The 21,205-nt window shown below is 43.1% G+C and overlaps 3 protein-coding genes across 3 annotated transcripts; 1 reads left to right on the top strand and 2 right to left on the bottom strand.

Annotated features, from left to right (window-relative positions):
* Positions 1-865: 865 nt before the first annotated feature.
* neil1 (nei-like DNA glycosylase 1) lies at positions 866-3,406 on the top strand. Its single transcript, XM_068739636.1, is given in 10 exon segments — positions 866-1,320; positions 1,393-1,512; positions 2,108-2,216; positions 2,301-2,394; positions 2,515-2,636; positions 2,722-2,749; positions 2,850-2,917; positions 2,999-3,034; positions 3,036-3,207; positions 3,291-3,406. Coding segments are annotated over 10 exon segments (1,251 nt in total). The 3' UTR covers positions 3,338-3,406.
* A 76-nt stretch (positions 3,407-3,482) lies between these two features.
* Positions 3,483-10,378, bottom strand: man2c1 (mannosidase, alpha, class 2C, member 1). The gene is made up of 25 exons (XM_068739208.1): positions 10,278-10,378; positions 9,937-10,062; positions 9,741-9,864; positions 9,584-9,654; positions 9,333-9,510; positions 8,786-9,082; positions 8,596-8,706; positions 8,408-8,500; positions 8,191-8,307; positions 8,025-8,120; positions 7,772-7,917; positions 7,337-7,460; positions 6,694-6,815; positions 6,515-6,600; positions 6,285-6,431; positions 6,084-6,163; positions 5,254-5,348; positions 5,065-5,169; positions 4,833-4,989; positions 4,599-4,742; positions 4,343-4,452; positions 4,185-4,264; positions 3,975-4,117; positions 3,793-3,896; positions 3,483-3,719 (listed from the first exon to the last, which is right to left on the bottom strand). Exons 1-25 carry the CDS (start codon positions 10,376-10,378, stop codon positions 3,608-3,610), a joined length of 3,069 nt encoding a protein of 1,022 aa, XP_068595309.1. The 3' UTR covers positions 3,483-3,607.
* A 1,081-nt stretch (positions 10,379-11,459) lies between these two features.
* Positions 11,460-19,624, bottom strand: ca12 (carbonic anhydrase XII). The gene is made up of 11 exons (XM_068739929.1): positions 19,561-19,624; positions 19,264-19,284; positions 17,697-17,876; positions 16,568-16,710; positions 15,484-15,579; positions 15,349-15,412; positions 15,067-15,224; positions 14,589-14,715; positions 13,381-13,995; positions 11,698-11,782; positions 11,460-11,538 (listed from the first exon to the last, which is right to left on the bottom strand). Exons 1-11 carry the CDS (start codon positions 19,622-19,624, stop codon positions 11,460-11,462), a joined length of 1,632 nt encoding a protein of 543 aa, XP_068596030.1.
* Positions 19,625-21,205: the final 1,581 nt, after the last annotated feature.

The raw sequence follows: 21,205 nt of genomic DNA, 5'->3' as shown, positions 1-21,205 counted from the left end.
ATCATAATTTCATGTGTAAAACGTGATTACACGACAGAGTAAACATCTGCACTAGTAAAGCTACATTTTAATATACACTGTTATTATAAAACATGGATTAAACCTCAGTTCGAATCTGAAAACTCTTGAAACTCAACTATCGCGGCAAGTTCGGAAATCTCGCGACAATTCCTTGAAACTACGTCATACAACATGTTTGGTAACATGCATGTTGCACGCCGTGTTGTAGGTCAGCAGGCTTGACAGATTAAACGTAACTCGGTTAAGCACCGGTGGTTTATTTGTGTCGGTAAGTCGACTTCTCTTTGAACTCAGAATCGGCACATCCGGTTACGGTTCCGTCACGTTGCGTATCTTTTCCTTTTGTGGGCCGTGCAATGCAGAAACGATTTTTTTCCCCAGACATGGTTTGTGTAGAATTGTAATTGAGAAAACTGTACACATCCTTCAAGTGACCAAGTTAAACCTCGTTGAGAATAAAAACACTGTTTTCCGATCTGCAGAAGGCAGCAGCGCAGAAACTGCAACCAAAATCATGCATCACTGCAAATGCGATGCAATAAAACCAATGTTTGTTGTTTACACTTTTTAATTTCCCAAGGCTCCACACCCAGGAAAATAATTAAAGGATAGGAAGTTGATGTTTATATATTTTTGATGGCCTGAATGTAATCCAATATGTATTTATCACAATACTGGAGCACTCTTATGTATGATTTAAACAATCCCCAGGTTGCTATAAACTAAGACGAACTTCCCCAGTGTCCCTTAGCGGCGGGGGCACTATATTTCATGATATCATGTAATATTCTCTCCAACACCTTTTTCTCTTCAGTTGCAGCACAGCTTCATTTGTTCCAGCAAAATGCCAGAGGGACCAGAGCTCCATCTGGCCAGCCTTTATGTGAACAAAGTGTGTGACGGAGTGGTTTTTACTGGAGCAGTTAGAAAGTCTGAGGTCAGCAAAAACCCCGATGTGCCCTTCACCTGCGAGGCTTATCGCGTCGCGGCTACATCCAGAGGGAAGGAAGTGAAGCTAACGCTGACACCCGTGAAGAGGGATGATCCGGAACAGAGAGTGAAGAAGGGGCAGGCAGACCAGCCCATGGATGTAGTGTTTCGCTTTGGGATGTCGGGTTCTTTCCGCTTCACCCCAGAGGATGAGCTGCCCAAACACGCCCATCTGCGTTTTCATACGGCACAGAAGCCCTGCAGGGTGCTCAGCTACGTGGATGCACGCAGGTTTGGCCGCTGGCAGCCTGGTGGGGCATGGCAGCCGAGCAGAGGGCCGTGCGTCATGTCTGAGTACAGAAGCTTCAGGTTAGTAAACGCAGCTCTGTGTCACTTATTCAAAGAAATCCTTGTCTCACTGACCACTTGGTCACTTTGCAGGGAGAACGTCCTGTCACATTTGTCGGACCGAGCCTTTGACAGGCCCATTTGTGAAGTTCTGCTCAATCAGAAGTACTTCAATGGTATCGGGAACTATCTGAGGGCAGAGGTCCTGTTCAGGTGACAAATGTGCACACCCAACTCTTACCTCACCGTATTGCTGGATTTCAGCCATGTCATCATACACCTGCACAGTAAACAATTTAATTTATCACCAAGTTATACACTTTTGATCAAGTTACTTGATTTTATTTCTTTCATTCTGTTTTAAAATCACAAAATAGAACAAACGACAACGATCTCAGTTCTTGTTTTGCCCATCAGAATAAAACCTGCAAAATAACAAGTTTACAATTAAATTAATATTAAAAAGTGAAGAAGCTGGAGCCGGTTATTTGGATTTATTTTTTTAACAAAGAAACAACTTTATTAATATGGTTGCCAGTAAAACTTCAGGCATGGCCTTGATCAAACTAAACATATAATTACTGTTAAAAAGAAATAAACACAATAAGAAATACCGTGTTCAAGGAACTCCCTAAGGATCTTTTGCTGCGAAGTTTAAGTGAAAAAATGAACGGATATTTTGCATTGTTAAACATTCTGATGAAGTCGTACTCCCCTTGATACACTTGCGTCCTTCAGATATGAAATGAATGGCTTTCATTCAGTTCTTGTTTAAACAAAAGAGCCTCAGTGATGTGTCTTTTTTTAGGCTGGACGTCCCACCCTTTGTTCCTGCCAGGACTGTACTCCAAGGCCTTGAGTCAGATGATTCGACTGAAAATGGGAAGCCTGTGAAAAATGAGATCACGAACACAAAGGTGGAAGAGCCCAGTCACACAATTGTGATTCGTTCAGATTGATTTGCTCATCCCAAACTCTTCCGCCTTTACTATTCTGTCTAGACCACAAACAAAGCTAAACAAAGGAGGGCGAAACAGGAGATGGACGATCTGCTCAGGCTGTGCCATACAGTCCCTCTGGAGGTGGTGAGTCTAGGTGGGTTATGGTGTTCATAATCCACTGCCATAACCATAAGATCTGACACTCGGCTTTGATCTGAATCTCAGGAATCTTCGGGAAAATATTTAAATTTACAAGGCCCCCTTTCTCGATCAGGTGGAAAGGGCTACGATCCAGAGAAGGCCGACTACTCTGACTTCGAGGCTTGGTTGCAGTGCTACTACGTAGACGGAATGAAATCCATCCGGGACCACAATGGCAGAACAATGTGGTTCAAGGTGTGTTCAGGGAGAATCCTGTATTTTAATCTCGTTGCACATGATTTTAAATCACAGATAACGGTGCCTACTGCTCTAATTTCAGGGAGATCCGGGCCCCATGGTGCCTAAAGGTATGAAAAACGTGTGAATACATGAAAGTGAGAACTTCAGCTGAAATATAAGTGAAAGTAGTCACTGCGTCTCAGTAAAGTGATGTCCCATCTTTATTAGATTCAAAGTCATCCAAGGCAAAACGAAGTGCAAACAAAGACAGCCATGATGACACAGAAAAGAAAAAGGTATAGTCGGCAGTCGTTGATTTAGCTTGAGGCTTAATGGACTCTACAGATTCAACCCCTCCAGCAGTCTGATTTCATTAGGTGGCTAAGAATCGCTCTTCAGGCGTGGTTAAAAACAAAAGTGATCAAACAGGAAACGGGGACCAGATCGCCAAAGACAGAACAGGATGTGCGTGCAACAGCAGCCAGGCCCAAGAGAAGAGAGACAGAAGTGGACAAACCTCCAGCACATGAAAAAAGATCAGCTGCACATAGGAGGAAGAGCAGCGAAGCACAACCAACAGCTGCAGGTGATATTCTGTCAAAATAAGATGTATTGTTTTTATTAACGGGCAAGAACTGAAAGAAAATCTGAATATCTTCCGTGTTGCAGCTCCACAGAGGCAGACTGGGAGAGTGACCAGACAAAGCAGCAAATAAAACGGAGGCACTGCTGTTTGTTTGTTTTTAGACTACTCGATATGTTTTAAATAAAACACATTTCTACAATTTTCTGTACATTTTTATTTTAACACAAATTCATCACATTTAGCTTCGGTTCAACAAGAAGAAGCTCCCATAAGAGGCCAACGGGCGCTACATGCGCTCGCTGTATGGCATTTAAGTGGTTTCTACCATTACTACTGAAATGTTGCATCAAGAATCACTTGTTGAGTAGAGGGTCCCTGGTGTTTGTAAATTTCAAATGCATCACAAGATTAGGAGAAGAGTCACAATCTGAAAGGGTTTGAAGTTCAGAGAGATTCCCTCTGACGCAATGTGGACTGGCTGGGCACCATCATGTCTCTCCAACAGATCACAACTGCAAAGACGGGAACGTTTTATTATTAGAGATAATTGGGCAGCGGTAAACTCTAACAATAGAAATTACTCACAGCCAGGCTTCTTTTACTGGGAGTGCGGTGCAGACTGTGGCACTCACGCTGCTCCCATGTGACTCGTAGAGCCGAACCACAAGTGCCCCCTTCCTGTCCTCGGCCTAAATGGAGTAAACCATTAAGAGGATGAAAGGATCAAGTCAAACTTGGTCAAGCTCGCCCGGTATTTAAATGGATACCTGTTTGACAGTCTCAAGGATGACGGCTGGACTGCTGACGGAAAAGGCGCTCCGCGGGACGATGTCCGGGTTGCAAAGGAGCGGCCTCAGAGGGAAGTTGAGGTTATATGCAGACTGGATGACGGCCGCCTCTTGGAAGGATCCTGCATCACGGCAGACATCGTAAACGCGTTTCATGATTCAATGAGGAGAAGCGAGAGTAACTCCTACCTGCATGTGGCATCAGTGCATAGGTGAACCGATGAGTCCCCATGTCAGCATTGGCATCTGGTGCCTTTGGTGCTCTCAGTCTAAAACAAATCTGTTGTTAGACGATCTCGACCGACAGTCTCGGTTATTTTGGCTGTTGTACGGTCGTGAAACCTCACAGAGACAGCGTCATGGTGCTCTTGTGGACCGAGTAGCCGTATTTGCAGTCGTTCAGCAATGCAACGCCAAAGTTGTGCTCCGACAGATCAGCCCATTTGTGGCCCCAAACCTGTGGAGGAGAAAATGATGAATGTCAATGCACGGCATCACTTCAGTGAAAAGAGCATCTGTATCCAACAATGCACATTGAAGGGCCAACATCATAGTCGTCCATCGGGACCGTCAAGCTGAACGTTGCCAATACAGGAGCGGTACCTCATATTTGGCCCAGTCCCATGACGTGTTCCTGTGTGTGGGTCTCTGCAGATGGCCGAACTGGATCTCATATGTGGCACTGGTGCTGCGCACTCGCACAGGGAATTCCACTTTCAGGAACTTGTGAGACTCCAGCCAGTTCACCTGAAATTAAACGCAGTGTACATCTTGCAGTGTGATCAGGTTGCACTTTATCTGTGATTCTCTAGCTCTACGCGCCGTGCTATCAAGTACCTCCGTGTTGAACTTAAGGTAAGGACACGTGGCGTCCATGACGATCTCCTGTGTGATTGTGCTCTTATCACTGATCCTGAGGGTGAAGCTGACCACGCCTCTGAGCCCAGACGTGCTTGAGACACGCACGGGCTGAGCCACCTCCATCACTGGCTTCCTATTGGGCCATTTTTGCTGTTAGGCTTTTGATATATGCGTTGATAAGCACCTGTGTAACAGTAGTGGTTGAGACCTTGTCTGCAGATGGTAGTCCATTGTATCCCAAGCATCCCAGTACAGAGGGACATCGTCAAACATGACGAACTGGTTTCCATGACTGCCGTCACAGATGGCCTCTCTGAGCGGTGAGAAAGACGTTCGCTCATAAACGTTGAGACTGCCAGCAAAAGCACACGGATGCTCACAGGATGTCTTACAGTACCTGTTTACACTGATCAAACACAGCGACGCCAAAGTGCCGTCTTTGTTTACGACAGTCTGTAAAATCCCATTCTCCATGACGACAGTCCCATCGGCCTGCAAAGTCACACGTCTCAGCCAGACAAATTCAAAGCTAGATTACATAGCACTCTATAATCTATATGTTCAAATGGTCAGTGCACCAACACTATAAGAGGTTGTAGAAATACATGGGAATAAATACACAGCATATACCATGAAGTGGGTATTCAGAGAAAATGTGAAAAAAACTGAATAAAAAAAGAAAGGATGACAATCGTAATATGTAAGAAGGCTAGAGTAGATAAGAGTAGCTACGAAAGACAAATGGATTTATCCCGACCAACAATGTTCTTTTTATATATTTTTTTCTTCATCCCTGCAAAATAAGGTCTAATAAAATATATTTCCAATTTCAGGGAAACTGATAAATGACCATTAAAAATATAAAAACCCTGACATGGAAAACTGACTTCCCGGTCAGGAAATATATATATATATATATGGAGGTGGTAAATATGCACAGTACAGTAACTAAGACACTGCACTAATCATCAATATTTGAGATCTTTTCTGAAATGCTTTTCTAGATTATATATAAAAGTGAGTTATGCTCAGAAGTACTCCTTCTCTCACATTGATTAGCCCTCTCCGTTTAGTTGTATCTACTTCAGTCCACACACAGAGCTTTTGGGAGGTGTTGGTCAGTGGTAGACACCCATTGCTCCTTTTACATGACCCCAAACCCCCAGGAAAGATGACTAAGTGAAACGTATCTGGAAGCGGAGGGGGGGGTTAACGAGTAATGCATACTTGAATGGTGACAGAGACTGGAGTCACAGGCTGTGTGTCTTTGACAGGAGACAAGCCGAGGCTGGGAACTCGCACCAGAGCTGTCCAACAGACATCAGTAATTAATGTTAAAAAATGGAACAAAGAAAAAGAAAATAAAAACTACACATATTATATTATTAGAAATATGTATGTTAAAATACATAAAACTATCCATTGTACCCAGAGCAGGTAAAGCAGCGCCGTCGTGAATCTGGATGACCTCAAGGCGCTCCCATGGCAGAGAGTTGAACACACCAGCAGAGTTGCCCTTTGACCCCAAGATGCCAAACGCTTCCTGCAGCAGTGCAGCAGCACCCCTGCGGATTTCTTAAAAAAAGAAAACAGCATAATGCATTTTATTTATTGATTTAATTTGGAAAACAACACATCAATGCGGCTGAAAACTGTACCTTCATAATAATTCAGTGCATCCTCAACAACCATTCCTATACAGCTGCCAGGAATCACATCATGGAACTGGTTGAGAAGAAGCAGCCTGATGGGGAGGGGGGGGGGGGGGGGTCATAGAATACTCTGGCATACTATAACAACATAACCTGTGTATCTGTGTATTCATGTTCATCTGCACCTCCAGAGTTCCCGCAGCTTTCCCACTGGATATTGAAAGGTCCCGTCCCGGCACAACGCCAAGCTGCTCGCTATCTCAGCGTCGTGAAGCAGTGTCTCACATTGACGGTTCCCTTTTTTAATCTAGAAAAACATATAGGACGTCTAAAATAACTCAATAAACAGTACCAACATCTAAATTATATTAACATACTACTAGTTAATGTAATCACGAGCTTGCGGAGTCGATTGAAGCGCTGTTCATTCATTCATTTTCCAACCGCTTATTCCGTCATCGGGTCGCGGGTCAAGCTGGAGCCAATCTCAGCAGTCAATGGGCGAGAGGCGGGGTACACCCTGGACAAGCCGCCAGTCCATCTTAAATATTTAATATTTAAATATTCGTATTTAATATTTCCTGTTGCACTAGTCCAAGTCCAAAGTGGAAAAAAAGTATTTTATTTATTACTTGAATGTTCAAGCTATGCCACATAAGTGCTCTGTTTAAGAGTTAAATGTTGAAATAAGATGATTAAAAAAAATAAGGGGCATCCTGGATCCGTTTTTCACTCGTCTTTATTTATTTTTATGTATTAAAGAAGTATAGGATCGGGACTCGGTATCAAAATCAAATGACTCTGAGACATCCCTAGTTTCTATTCTACCTGTGCCTGTGTGGTGTAGGTGCCTTGATGCAGCTCCAGGAAGAGCTCTCCAGTCCATGTGCAAAGCAGCGCTGACTCAGCCCGAAGCTGAGAGAAAAACCTCTCCGGGCTGGACGCCTGGACCCTGAGAGACACAAGGAGGACATGGACATGACGTCTCTGGCTACGCCTTTGTTACTCATTCTGACTAAATCACGATCGCATTCCAGAGAAGTGTAAATGAGCAACAAAATGACATCAGAGGACATAACTCATGAGTCATACCCTTTAAAAGTCACACAGTCTCCTGTTTCTGTGTGCACACACCCCATAAATGCAGAGCTTCCACAATGTCGATATAAAATATCATTGCTCATTTTATTGTAGGAAGTTTTTCTGGCCCAGTTTTGCTGTTAGCGCTGCGTGTTACATTTAAAGTGTGGGACAGGAACTGACCTGGGAAGTCCATCTGTGTCCTGGACACGGTGGAGTCTGTCTAGCATCAGCTGCGTGGGCCCACCGCCTCCATCGCCAAACCCAAACAACAAGGCACTGTGGTTGGTCCGCCCTTTGTCTTTGTTATTCTTCACAGTCTTCACCAGCTGTGGGAAGAAGCAAAGCAAGGCCGGGGTCAGCTTTGCGAAGACTGCAAGTAGTCCCGTTCACAAAGGCAACATTCAAGCCGTGGGGTCACAGAAATCAGACTCACATCTTCAATCTTGCCATTCATCCCATAAGAATCTCCAGGCGGGAAGTGTGTCAAGACCTCGGAGCCATCCAGGCCTTCCCAGAAAAATGTGTTGTGCTTTGGTGAAAAAGAAATCAAAACTGAAAACGTCTGAGATCTATCAATTTTTTCATCATTGATCCCTTACAGGAAAGGCGTTGACCAGATTCCAGCTGAGCTTCTGTGTCAAGAAATTGGAAATGCCACAGCCCTGCAGAATTTGAGGAAGTTGTGCCGAGTAGCCAAAAGTATCCGGTAGCCAGAACTAAAAGGGAAGCAGTGAAAAGGTCCTTATATGATGCATTTGTGATTAATGCACAGACATAACACAGAGGCCAATGAAAGTTATTTCTTCTAAACTTTACCTCTTTGCAAATGATCCCAAACTCCCGATTAAAGAAACGCTGCCCTTCCAGGAACTGTCGGACCATGGACTCACCTGAAGGCAAGTTGCCATCCTGGCAGACCGACACACACACACACACACACATTCATTAAACTGGCCTGAGAGCCAATACGATTACAATCGGTGGATTGACAGGATCCAGTTTACCATTTCCACCCACGATCCCCCGACTGGAATGAACTGGCCTTTCTTTACATGATGCTGAATCTGGGAGTAGAGTCCTGGGTACCAGCTCTTTACCCACTGGAACTGCTGGGCCTGGAGAAAGAGGATCGCGTGTGAAAATGGCCGTGCGGTCATGGAAACCTTTGTGGCACACAAATTAGCGGGCGAGTACCTGAGAACAAGTAAAAACAAACTCGGGGTTCTTCTCCATTAAACGGATCGCTGCCACCCAACTTCGGCCACATTTGCGAATCGTCTCTTCGTAGGGCCACAGCCAAGCTGTGTCTATGTGGCAGTGACCCATTGCATGAGCGGTGTGCTGGCTTTCTCCGTTGCGCTGCTTGAAGAATTTATGAGCCAGATCGTGTGCTTTGGAAAAGGAGCGTGGATCAGATGGATCGCAGATGTTCACCATCTCGTTGGCAGCGAAGAGCGCCTGGTAGCCCCGTTGGTCTCCGTCTCCGAGTTCCTGCAAAGGAAAGGGAACAACCAGTTAACTTCCTTTCATTACCTCCTCCGAGGACGTTGGGTTTTTTGACAGTGTTTGTAGAAGATTACGGAAAAACAGCTGGATGGATCTGGATAAAAAGAAATCTACAGATGGGTCTTGGTCTAACTTACATCCCATTTTATTTTGAGAGCAATCCGGATAACCGTCTGGATACAAAAAAAACATTTTCTAGTTTAATATGAATTATTGATTGATTGCTTTTTTTTACCTTCACAATGTCAATCAACATCTCGAAATCAGTCAGCAGCTCTTGTACGTCCCGGTTGAACACCACCAGCTCCGCCTTTTGCAAGGAAAACCTTCTGTTTGGATCTGGGGCTGCAATCATGGACCCCTGACCAGCTCCAAAAAGCCCATTACAGGCCACCTCGACATAAAGGGTGAGACTAAAGAACAAGGGAAAATACGTCTATTTCAGCTGGGAAGCCAAGATGGCAGCAGAAGCAGCAATGAGCTGACCTGTGTGGCTCCTCGTCTTTCAGACAGTCGGACAGGATGTAACTCGTCTTTTCTCCGTCCTTCGTCAGGCCCTATAAGTCACAATGAAATCCAGCCATGGGTTCAGTGTAGAAGTTGGTACTTCAAGTTTGACCAAATAAAACTGCTGCAGCATTACCTGAACGGGCTGCTCGTCTCTCCACACCATTGCTTCTCCATCGCATTCCCACAGAAGATGAACTTCTTTTCCCCTCCAGGACTCGGGGATTTTCAGGGTCACTTTGAACCAGCATGTCCACCACCTTCAACAAGCGTCAAGCTTGGGCGATTGGCAATAACAGATCCTAGGATGATAAAGCGGGTGTATTACTTACGTCGGTCCAAAGGTGTCACCCAGATTATGTGGCGCAAAGTTCTCCTTGGAAGCCTCCTGGAATGAGATCCGGTTTGAGCACAAGACGGAGGCGAGAGACTCCAGCGGACAAGAGACCCCATAGAGCCTGCAGAGAATTCAGATTATCATCAAAAGGAGCAAAACATGGGCTGATATCTTCAAAGTGCTTTAAAGTCCCGGCGATCGCACGACAGCAACCGTTTAAAAGTTCAATTAAAAAATAATAATTTGATATTAGAAAAATCGATACATTTGGCATTTATGACTCACAGTTTAACACACAATCTATGTCCAACAAAACAAAGCAGCCTGAAGTCTCACCGTCCTCTCAGGTTGCAGTCTGTGAAATAATTATCAGAGATAAACTTCTCTGCTCTCTCCAGGAGAGTTCGCCTGTTCTTCAGCACAGGCTGCCGAGACATCACGACCGGATTAGCACCTGTAAACAGATTATTTCATTTACAGATCGCATGTGTGGACGTTTCACACACCATTTCACCCCACAGCACGATTGACAGAAGACCCGGAAGTAAAACATGTTGCTTTACGTGACGTCAACCGCTAGATGGCAGCAACGTTCCACAATTTGTAGAAATTTATGCAAAAAGCTGCATGAATTCAGTTTGTTCTCATTCATGTCCCAAATAGTTAGAGACGTGTCCAACGTTGGACCTTATATTCTAACGACTCAAATCTGACTTGAAATGATATTATTTCTGCACACAGTTGTGGGGAAAAAATCTGACAGCACAATCACACCAGAGATTCTGCTTCCCAGCAGTAGAAGCAGACGGCAGTCCTGATGTTTATTATAAATGTGAGATCAGGGCATCATGTTTTAAAATTCATTTTCAGAAACAGCGATTAATTCCTCTTTTTATTTGGCACAAATTGCATTTACAAAACAAGAATGTTTCAAGGCGTTACTGTGAAGGAACCGCCTTCTCTTTATCTTATACCTTCCTTATTCTACAGTCTGCACAGCCTGGTCTTGCAATAAATCCATTACCACTATGTCATGAAGCATGCAAATACAGTGAAAGATGAAACAGTAACATCTAGAGATGACACAAAGGCCAGGAAGCCGCTGTGAGGATGATGTAAAAACTCTCCCAACAGCCCTGTTATTGTCTAAGCCGACGGGATTGCTGAGGAGTTAGTCTTGTGATCAGACTGACTGGCAGGGGTTGGGGGGGGGGGGGGGGTCAGCCCACGTGCAGCCGGAGCACACAAAAGCCTATTTTTTCCTCAGGATCATTCTCAGGGAAGGAATTGTCTGTTCCTGTGTGTGCACTGAGCTATGCACCCCTTTATTATATGGCCCATTGAACAGCTCCAAATGCAGGTTTGGTGAAAATGTGGTGCAGCCCATTCCTCTCAGGCCACGCTACGGTCAGAGAGATGGTCGGCTCCTCTCTCCTGTTTGTTCGGACAGTGCTTGAGTTCTCCCCCCCGTGCCAGGGCAGCCTTGGCTGAAAGGGGATTGAAGAGGTCAGCCATTCCCTAAACTCTTGAGCCGTATTCACCCCGCTCTCCGATGCTGTATCCTCCCCCCTTGATTTTGTCCTGTCGAACATCAGCTCTAAGAAATAAAAGTGGACAATGTAGTGACTTTTGGATCCCTTTGATGGACGTGTTCTCCAGCTGTCTCGTACAACAACATACAGAGTAGAAATGCAGCATTATGTGCTGATGATGATTGACTACGACTATTCTTAAGCTGCTTTGAACCTTTGCTTACCTTTTTTCTTTTAATAGGCAGCAAATGACAGAGATAATGAGAACCAGTCCGAGAGAGGAACCCACCAGGAGAGGAACCAATAAGCCTGCAGAGCATGGAGCAGCAGAAGTAGAAAGAATTGGGATCATTCGGGTCTTTAGCTCCATGCTGTCATCTGCTATTTAAGTGTGTGCAAATTTAAAACACAACTGCATCATAGGCTTCTCTATAGCTTCATTTCAGTCATCTTAGCTTAAAGTTATTTTCACTCCCATGTTCACACAATGAGGAAAAATATCTTTAAAAAGCAACATACCGGCGTTTATCCAAGGTTGGCGTGCTGAGCGGCACAAAGGAGGACAAAAGAGAAGGTGAAGATGAAAATCGGAGAGGAGAAGAAGACATCACAGTCCATGAAGATAAAAGAGATTCAGGTTTCATGACACAGAAGATAGAAAAGCATGGTTTATGTCATTTATATGAGAAGCTGAATGCCTTTAATTTAGATGTGATGCACACACACACACACAGCTCATCTCAAACATTGCTTAGACATATCTATGTTTTATTAACTAAAACATTTGTCACTGATTAATTAATATGTTAATGAAGGTTTTTGTTTTTTTCCCCCAAGAAACAACAAAGTCCAAAACCCTTAAAATATAATCCCATCTCTGATTCCTGTCTGGTACACTGACAGTATACACATTATAAATACAATATACTGTATGTGTCCTTACATACTGATTATATGCATATATACTTTAAATGACTGTGCCATTTAAAGTTCATCATGGTTCTGTTGTGAATTATGAACTTTAAATGACACAGTCTTAAATTATACATTTTCCCAGTGTATAATAGCATCATTCAATCCTCCATCCAACTTCTTGGCCGCTTTATCCGTAACTGCCTATCCCAGCAGTTTACGGGCGAGAGGAAGGGTACACCCTGGACAAGCCGCCAGATCATTGCAGGACAGAAGATCATTCATGCACACACTAACACACAGGAACCCGGAGAACCCAAAGAGAACCCACGCAAACACAGGGAGAACATGCAAACTCCTCACAGGCTGGATTTGAACCTGTGTAGTTTAGCATGTGTGCAAAAACTATAGGAATAAAATGTAACACACGTGCTTTCTGCAAAAGGCATTTATTTAAAATATCTATTTGTATTTATGTACAGCTGCTTATTGCAAATAACATTTGAACAGAAGAACAAAGACGTTAGGAATGTGATGTAAAGAGCTTTGCTATTGCAAATTACGTTGGATTAGCCGCATCTCTATACTGTTCAAAAGAGTAATTATATAGACAGAGTGTAAAACACATACATTTCAAAGACTCTAAATTGGTCTACAATGATGCAAAAAGTGAATGCGTCTCATTTTTTCAGCGTTTCAAGACAATACTGAGATAATTCCCCCGGACGAAGTTACAGTAATGAGAACAATCACCTGTGATTCCTGTGCACAGGTGTAGGTGCATTTTAATCTATCTCTTTATCTACAATGAAGTTATAATTGCAAGCACTGGAAATAATAATTTGAAATGAAATACATTGAGAGTAGGAGCAGAACGGCGGGAAAGTTTTCCATTGTGGGACTTCCAGCTGATGTCTGACTGTATGAGACTAAACTGCGTCAGGAACCTCCCTAGTCTTCCCACTCCATGGGCAAAAGCCAAGGATGCGGATTACCCTGGCCGTGTGGCTTTCTGGAAGCAGTATTAAAAGTGAAGCCTCCATAGGTTTTCACCACCGGCACACTTTGCTCGCCGGCTGTGGAAGCCTTCTTCTGATTTGTCGCATATTTTGTCAGAGAGCGATCTAATTCGAACGCCTCATCTGTTGGTGGCTGCCCACGGAGAATGTGTCTAATGGTCGGAAGGGCTAGATCTGACTTGCAGTCCAGGTAGCTCCTGAGGTTCAACTCGGGGAACACTCGATCTCTGAGAGCCTGAGCCAGCTGCGTCTGAGAGTGGGACTGCTTGAGCTGCTGTGAAAGTCTCCGCTCTATCGAGACGTAGCACAGCCCGCCCTCAGTCAGCGCTGCGACTCCCACAGAGCCGTCAGCCTGGCTCTTCTTCAGCAGAGATGGATTTAAAGTCTGTTGTCGTGATTTCATCAGTGTCTCGCTCTTCTGGTTCTCGAAGCCTTTCCTCTTGCCAGCATGGAGCTTCTCTGAGCCACTTGGCAGGAGCCGATGGAGTCCCTCGTCGGCGAGGTCTGCTAGGTCGCCGGCCAGCAGCTGCTGAACGACTCGCTTCCGTGTGAGTGGAGATGCGACTGTGCGGATGCCGTGCGATCCTCTGCCTGCGTCAGACACACAGCCGGTCATAGCTTGTTAGACATCCCTCCCTGTGGGTTATTCCTTGGAATGACTACGGCCATGACAAGCGGCACGCAACAGCTCTGCGGCGGCGAACCGTGCAGCACAAGCCACCTCCTGCAAACTGCGACTCGTGAAAGCCAACGCTATGGAAGCCGATTCCACAGCGTCACGTCAAACCGCATGCCGTTACAGAAGCGTAGCTCTGGGAGGAAAGCTTTGAAAAAGAGGAAAACGTGCATCATACCGCATTCAGCGACCCTAAATACCAGTCTGTGTGGTAGACAAGTCATCCACCTTAACGTAAGCATTCAGAGACAGATCTGTTCTATTCATTTGTTCTATCTTGATATATGGCCCAGTTTCCAAGCTCAGTAAAGATAGAGATTAGATTGAAATGTCAAGCGCATGCAGATGATGCAAAAGTGTGACAGCCCGGGGCTTTGCGGAAGAAGAAATGTCTGTGCACCATTCAAATCTGTCCCTCTGCCTTTTTAAAGTGGTGTGATGCCATTTAAATGGCCTTTCCACTCATGCGCCAACAACAAAGCAAGTTAATGTTCAAGACCGAACTCACCCTCCTTAAAAGATACCAGCACGATTCGGCTGTCTGCGGGTTGTGGTTTCCTGAAGTTGCTGTTCAGAGGAGCAGGGGCCGAGTCCTGGGCATGGGAGGAGTAGAGGCCCGTGGCCAGAGCCAGAAACTAACAACAAGACAAGAGTATGAGATTCTACCACAGCAGAAAGAAAATGAATGTAAGGGTTGCCCCATACTATAACAGCAGGTGTCCTTTTCCCTTCTTTACTTTGGCTGTGATTTTTTTTTATATATAATATATATTTTCTGGACAACCAGCCTGTTCCAGTTAAGCGTTTTAGTGAAGAGTTTTTTGTTGGCAGTGTTTTTTTGTTTAACCTTTTGGATGCCAGTTTAAATTTCATTCGTTCTCCTTGTCTCTGTATTCTGTGGGTCAAGACCTTGTATTCTAGACCTAACAATTAGAAGCTCATCATTTATTTATGTTTTTTTATTTTATATACTTATGACCACTGACCTGCTTTCGGGATATTGATACTTGATTGTGGAAAACTGACCAAAGGACACTAGGATAGCACGGTGGCGTCGTCAGCGACCCATCGTAGCGGTAATACTCATCCAAGCGTGCCGGCAGCAGTGCTCTGATATTGAAACCTGGGATCTGCACTCTCTGATCTGCCATACAGAAGTAAATCAGAATTATTTTAATAACTGTCTGTGCTTCCATTAGAATAAAACCCCAGAAACACAATTTAGCTTGTCAAGATTCTGTTAAAGGAATTCAATGCTTCAGTCTCACCTCTGTACCTGATACCGTTGATGTACTTCAGAAACTGTTCAAAGGCTGGATTGAACTCTCCAATCTATTTGACAAATAGAGTTAGATGGTTTGACTGCATCACAGTGACATTAACAGGACACTGCCTCGCCTCACCTCTATCAGGACACCCAGAACAGCCAGACCATCAGATTTGTCCACAGCCGCAGATAAAGTGGGATAGTTGTCTGAATTGAAGTGTACTACATGCAGCTGTGAACCAAAAAAATAATAATAATGAAGAAAATACGTAAATAGACCCCCGAGTAGCACAACCAGGCAAAAATTACATGAAGTTACAAAGTAGTACAGCTTCATGCATTAAAAAAAAAAGCACAGGAAGCCACTCCTTTCCAGAAGTGGCCGAGAAGTAAAGCTTATAATAGTCTGGCCCCCCAACGCACAAAGCCTCCACGCCGCCACACTGCACTGTACCCGAGGCCTGAGTTTGTCATTTGATTGATTAAATGTCAAAATATGAAATAAACTATGTCTTTCTGTCCTTCCGAGCCTCTTTTCAAAGGTAAGTTTAATAAAAAAGCATTCAGCTGTACTGTTCAGTCTGGCGGTGACAATAGAGCACAATAAGCTTTTTCTGAAAGCAGCTGACTGAAGAGCGGATGCCAACTAATTGCATGATGCAGTCTGAAGCAGCAGAGTTTCCTCAGCTTCAGCAGCGTCGCTGGCTCTGATTCTGTTGCCGGTCAAACTTCATTTTTAAGTCAGAGAGTATTAAATCATTCATCAATTGTTGTCTGATGATGCAAACAAGGGAAAGGCTCGTCCAAATGAATGAACTGAATTGACCTGATAATAAAATATCAACTGGCCTTTAAGCCAAACTCACCTTCAGCAAAGGTCTGAATAAAAAGAGCAACAAATGCAAAGCAATCCTGAATTCTACCATCGTTAGTTTTTATATAAAATACACGTAAAGCATCTAAAATAAAAGAAGTCATGAACAATGTCTCCTTCCAAAGTGTCTCAAGCCTCGTTTATTTTGAGGCTGGTTTTGAACTTTATGCACTGTTAGTGTTTCTGAATCCATAAATCATTTGTTTAAACTGTTTTACATTTAGAACGTTCACCGGTGAAGTAACCATTAAACGTGCAATGTAAAAACGGCAATATGTTTCCCTGAAATGTCATGAGAAAACAACGGACGGTGTAAAGTTAAGTTTACACCGTTAACGTTGCTTACCTCTGCTGCATACTGCTTATTATTGATGATGTGCTCAGAGCCTACTGGTCTGCCGGAGGAGCCCCAGTGGAGATGAAGTTGTGCTGCAGTGTAGCGATGAGGCAGGCTGGACAGATACATCTTAGAGGGCAGGGATAATTGTACTGTGGACCCCAACACAGGTAATAACAGGTGGGAGGTGAGGATAATTCAGTTCACCAGGGGAGCTAAATCTACAAATGAGGAGGTTTGCATGCCACACACTGAAAGCTCCTTTTTTTTTTTTAAAGCTGCATAGTTACCTTTAAGATACTTCATGACGCTGCACTTTCCACATGTCCGTCAGTGTAACAGAAAAACCTCCGTCAGCTTATTATGCACACACACACCGCACCGATGATGTCACTCCTGTGGCACTGACGCCCATCAGACATGCACACATAATTTGCACTATTTGCACTCTGTCATGGCAAACATTGTACTGTAATCATGACCTGCACATTCAAGTGGCTTTGCAAAGGTTGTCGCTAAGCTCCCTCGTTAAAGTTGCATTTCTCTAAACTGCAACCGGAATTTAGCTCCAAACAATACAGAATGACTAAAAGAATTGAATGTAATTTTTTTTTTACAGTTGTATATCAGCACGAGTAATCAACATATTTTATTCTGTGGGAGATGAGCTTGGTTGTTCATGCTCTAAATGCCACGTCTGCCTTATTTTGTAACTGCACGCATGTGTTGTGGTTTGACATCAGACATTTAACCGAAGCTGCTTTCTTTTGTTAAGAGACGTCGGAGACAGCGGGGATGACTGATCTCTTCCCAAAATGCTCCCAGACTAAACTTTCAGCAAAAGGACAGTTAAGATAATAAGAGAGTCACTACAGAAAATTGCTATGGCGGATGATCCACGTGTTATTTTCTTTAGCTTGACCCAGTAATCCCATTTCAAGGGCACGGACGCACTACTCCAATTATTTTGTGTGTGACTCTTCCTAACAGACTTTGCACATCTCAAGACAAATAAAATAAGGTGCTGACTTTATCGGTTCTTAAATGCTCCGATTGAATTGCAAGTTAAAATGCTACATTTAATTGTACACGCTGCACTTTGATATACATTCTGTCAACCTTCACGATTCATGCTTACCGCTATGCCCATTATTTCCCAGAGTGAGCTGCTCATTGGGTGACAGGTCGTAGTTCTGAACCTCGATCGGGGGTAAAGTTGGGTCGAACCTCAGCAGCTCTGAATTGATGTTAACTGGAGATTGGAAAGCGCCATTGCAATATGGATAGTGCCTGTACCAATGGTCCTGTCCCTCCAACCCTATAACAGCAAATTAATATCAATATACTTACCTTAATGTAGCCCAAAAACAGTTTTCATTATTTGTACATGCTTTGCGTGAATCATCAGATCAATGGTATAGAAATATGCTGATAAGATAAGATAAGACTTTATCCGTCTCACGTTGGAGATATTCACTGGTTACAGCAGCTCTTTAGGACACACAGTCAGGTGCAAGTGTTTAATAAGACTTTTTGTACCAGTTTTCTATTATCTTTAATATTAATATCAATGGTAAGAGAAAATAATAGCAACAGCAAAATACAACAGTCATCAACATCATGTATTTTACCCTCGTGTTAAGGTTCCCTGTTTTGCCCTTCGTTAGGGTGGAGTGTTGAGGTGGAGATAAATAGTGTGACTCAGCTATTCCCCCGTAAACAGAAGGCCCTACCAGAATGCTGACTCTATGATAGGACTGAAGATGAGTAGAACTGATGATCGCATCCATTCTGCTCCATTTTATAAATATATATATCATTATCTTATAGTCAGAATTTTACTGTATGACTATCAAAACACATCCCCTGCCGACATTTACCAAAAAAAGCAGCGCTTCATATTTTCAAGGGTGTGGTTTTTTTGGGGGGGAATCTAGCTCCAAACGTTGATGGTTTCTTCCATGGCACGTGCCCCACCCATCGTGCTCCGTAATCCAGAATAGCCCCATAAGACCTAACATGCAATGTTAAAAAACTAAAATTAAATCTCTGACTCAGGCTCTTTACTTTGATCCATTTAAGGTTACCTTGCCATTACATCCTTGTCGAGGGTAATTATACCGTATCATACAAGCATACTAAAATGCTTACGTGAACATGTATACTTGTCTTTGGCCATGCAGGTGCAGCGTCATCATTTATTTTGCAACTGACATGATCAAAAATATAAAGTCCAATATTGGTTGAGATGCTATTTTGACTTAGGTATAGGAGAAGAAGCGACCAGAACCTCCAAAGAACAATTACCTCCCATTACTAATACGCAAAATGAGATGAGGTCCAAGTTAATCAAGAATAATTCCCTCTTTATAAACATTTCATCTTCACTTATTATATTTTTATGAATGCATCATACTTTTCAGAAGCAGTGACACAACGGCAAGAGGTCACGCTTGAGCACAATAAGTGCTCACGGCTCAAGAAGTCTCATAATCAATAGGGCGTGAGAAAAGGCAGTCAGGCAGTAGAGTCTGTCTGTAACTCTGTGATTACTTATAGGTGATGGGAGGTCAGCAGTCACAGGAAGGTTTTCTGATATTAAAAATAAAATAAACAAAATGTAAAAACTGGATGTCAAATGACTTACTTAATTAAATTATTCATTTTTTTATTATCTGGCACTGACAGATTGTGAGGAAACTCACCAGTGTATGTCCATTTGGCACCTGAAAGAGAAACACAATTGTAAAGTATAATGTGACAAAAAATATTGTTTTAGATATTTGATCTTTAAGATTTGATTGATTGATTGATTTGCATATAAGTCAACAAATAGAAAACGAATTTTAAAACATTTATCAGACGACCGCGCTACAGAATTCTTCAAGTGCAGCGCAGTTGGAAAGAGACGCAAATATTGCGCAAATACCTTCTGCTGAATCTAAAAGGACACCCAAACTATGAACGACTATCCGAACACGCTCCCGCACAGCTGATCTCACCGTGCAGCGCGCAGAGGAGACTCAGTTGTAGCAGAGCGATGCGCATAAATCTGACAAAGTGCATCTTGAATCCCGTTGCGTTGCGAGCCTGATCCCGGAGCACCGGAGCACCGGAGCCCCAGCCTTCAACCCGGCTTTTATATTCATGTCGTCAGCTTCATTGTTGATCGCAGTGACGTCAGAGCAACACTAGAACCACCAGAGAGTGACGACTTAACCGCATCCAAGCGCAGGCATGCATTTAGGTTCCACCCGCCGACTCTCTCTCTGGCAATATTTGAGACAGCTCTTTCCTTTGACTGTATAACATTCATTAGTTAAAAAAAAAAAACAACAACAATATATTATAGGGGCAACGTTCTCTCTAAGGTGCGCTCGTGCGTAATTACGCACAGCTGATACGGTCTTCGCGCAGCGAAAATCTACGTTGCGCACACAAAAAAAATCCAAACTAAATTGAATATAACATGAACACGTCAACATTCATTCTGTGCTATTTTGCACTGAGTCAGTGAGTGACCGGTGACTGGCTGCTCCGGCTAATGATGAGATTCACACGTTTTTACGCATCTAATAGACGCCATTGTAAACGGAGTTCCAGGACTCTCGTGTTGATTTTATCTGTTTTATTTGTTGATTTGTTATTTATTTTTTATACTATTGTGCACTTTGAGATTTGCTTTCAAATGTAAAGTGCGTTTAAAATAAAATGTATATTATTTCATGCCTCAGACGCATGAAAAATTAGAGGGGACATTGGTTAGGGGTATGTGAACTGATGTCAAAACTCCCAGAGGTTGATTATGTGACTCCTCTAATTGAGGCTTCTAAGATTAGGTTACTTTGCAGTTATTCAAATTGCTCCACTTAAGCAGTCTTGGTGCATAAGCTCTCAAGGTACTGCGTAAAATGAGTTAGTGTGTGTCGATATGTTAACGCCTCTATTCATCCGTGTATTTTTGCCACTGGGTGGCAGATAACATGTGAGCTTGCAAAAATGATGCACTAGAAATGGACTGGAGAAAGCAAACCTCCGCCAATCAGCTAATTCTCCTCGTAATCGAATTTGAACCGTCCACATGGTGATCTGGATTAACATCAAAAGGTTATAAATTGTACCAACCATGAAAAATAAAAGTTAATCAGAGTTGAACCAGGATAGAGCATATCGGAGATCTTTATGACTGTGATTTTGTGTGAGTGAATTGAATGTATATTTTACATGATATTAGTTTTTTTTTAATGCCTGAGTTATAAGTAGGAAAATCCAGATTAAAAAAAAAAAAAGTATCCAGACAGGTATCCGAATCGCTCTCAAAATTTAATGGGATTTAAATTAGATCAAGATCAATTTTCAGATTATTATTTTTTCCATTAAGATCCATCCAGCATTTTTTACATAATCCTGCTAACAAACAGACAAACAATGTGAAAAACAGAACCTCCTTACCGGGGATAATGATGAATGAATTAATGAATGAAGATTAGAAAACCGTGTGCTTGGTTGAGTTTCATATAAAAACTGAACAAAAGAAATACAAATATGGAGTCAAACAGCATAATGTCATCTGAAGCGGTGGCATGTTTATCTGTGTTTGGAGGTGGGTATATATATCTGGCTGTGCCATACATAATGTACAACATA

This window comes from Brachionichthys hirsutus, chromosome 5, assembly GCF_040956055.1.
Source record: "Brachionichthys hirsutus isolate HB-005 chromosome 5, CSIRO-AGI_Bhir_v1, whole genome shotgun sequence".
In the NCBI taxonomy this organism is placed as follows: Eukaryota; Metazoa; Chordata; class Actinopteri; order Lophiiformes; family Brachionichthyidae; genus Brachionichthys; species Brachionichthys hirsutus.
This window is presented reverse-complemented; position numbering and strand designations above follow the sequence as displayed.

Excerpts from the sequence above, each read along its gene's own strand:
- man2c1 (XM_068739208.1), bottom strand. The coding sequence starts at position 10,378 with ATGTCTCGGCAGCCTGTGCTGAAGAACAGGCGAACTCTCCTGGAGAGA. Across the intron at positions 9,083-9,332 it reads TGTTGATTGACATTGTGAAG|GAACTCGGAGACGGAGACCA; the intron begins GTAAAAAAAAGC and ends TTTCCTTTGCAG. Across the intron at positions 3,720-3,792 it reads CCAGTAAAAGAAGCCTGGCT|TTGTGATCTGTTGGAGAGAC; the intron begins GTGAGTAATTTC and ends CCGTCTTTGCAG.
- ca12 (XM_068739929.1), bottom strand. The coding sequence starts at position 19,624 with ATGCACTTTGTCAGATTTATGCGCATCGCTCTGCTACAACTGAGTCTC. Across the intron at positions 17,877-19,263 it reads TGCCAAATGGACATACACTG|GGTTGGAGGGACAGGACCAT; the intron begins GTGAGTTTCCTC and ends TTGCTGTTATAG. Across the intron at positions 13,996-14,588 it reads GCTGGTATCTTTTAAGGAGG|GCAGAGGATCGCACGGCATC; the intron begins GTGAGTTCGGTC and ends TGTCTGACGCAG.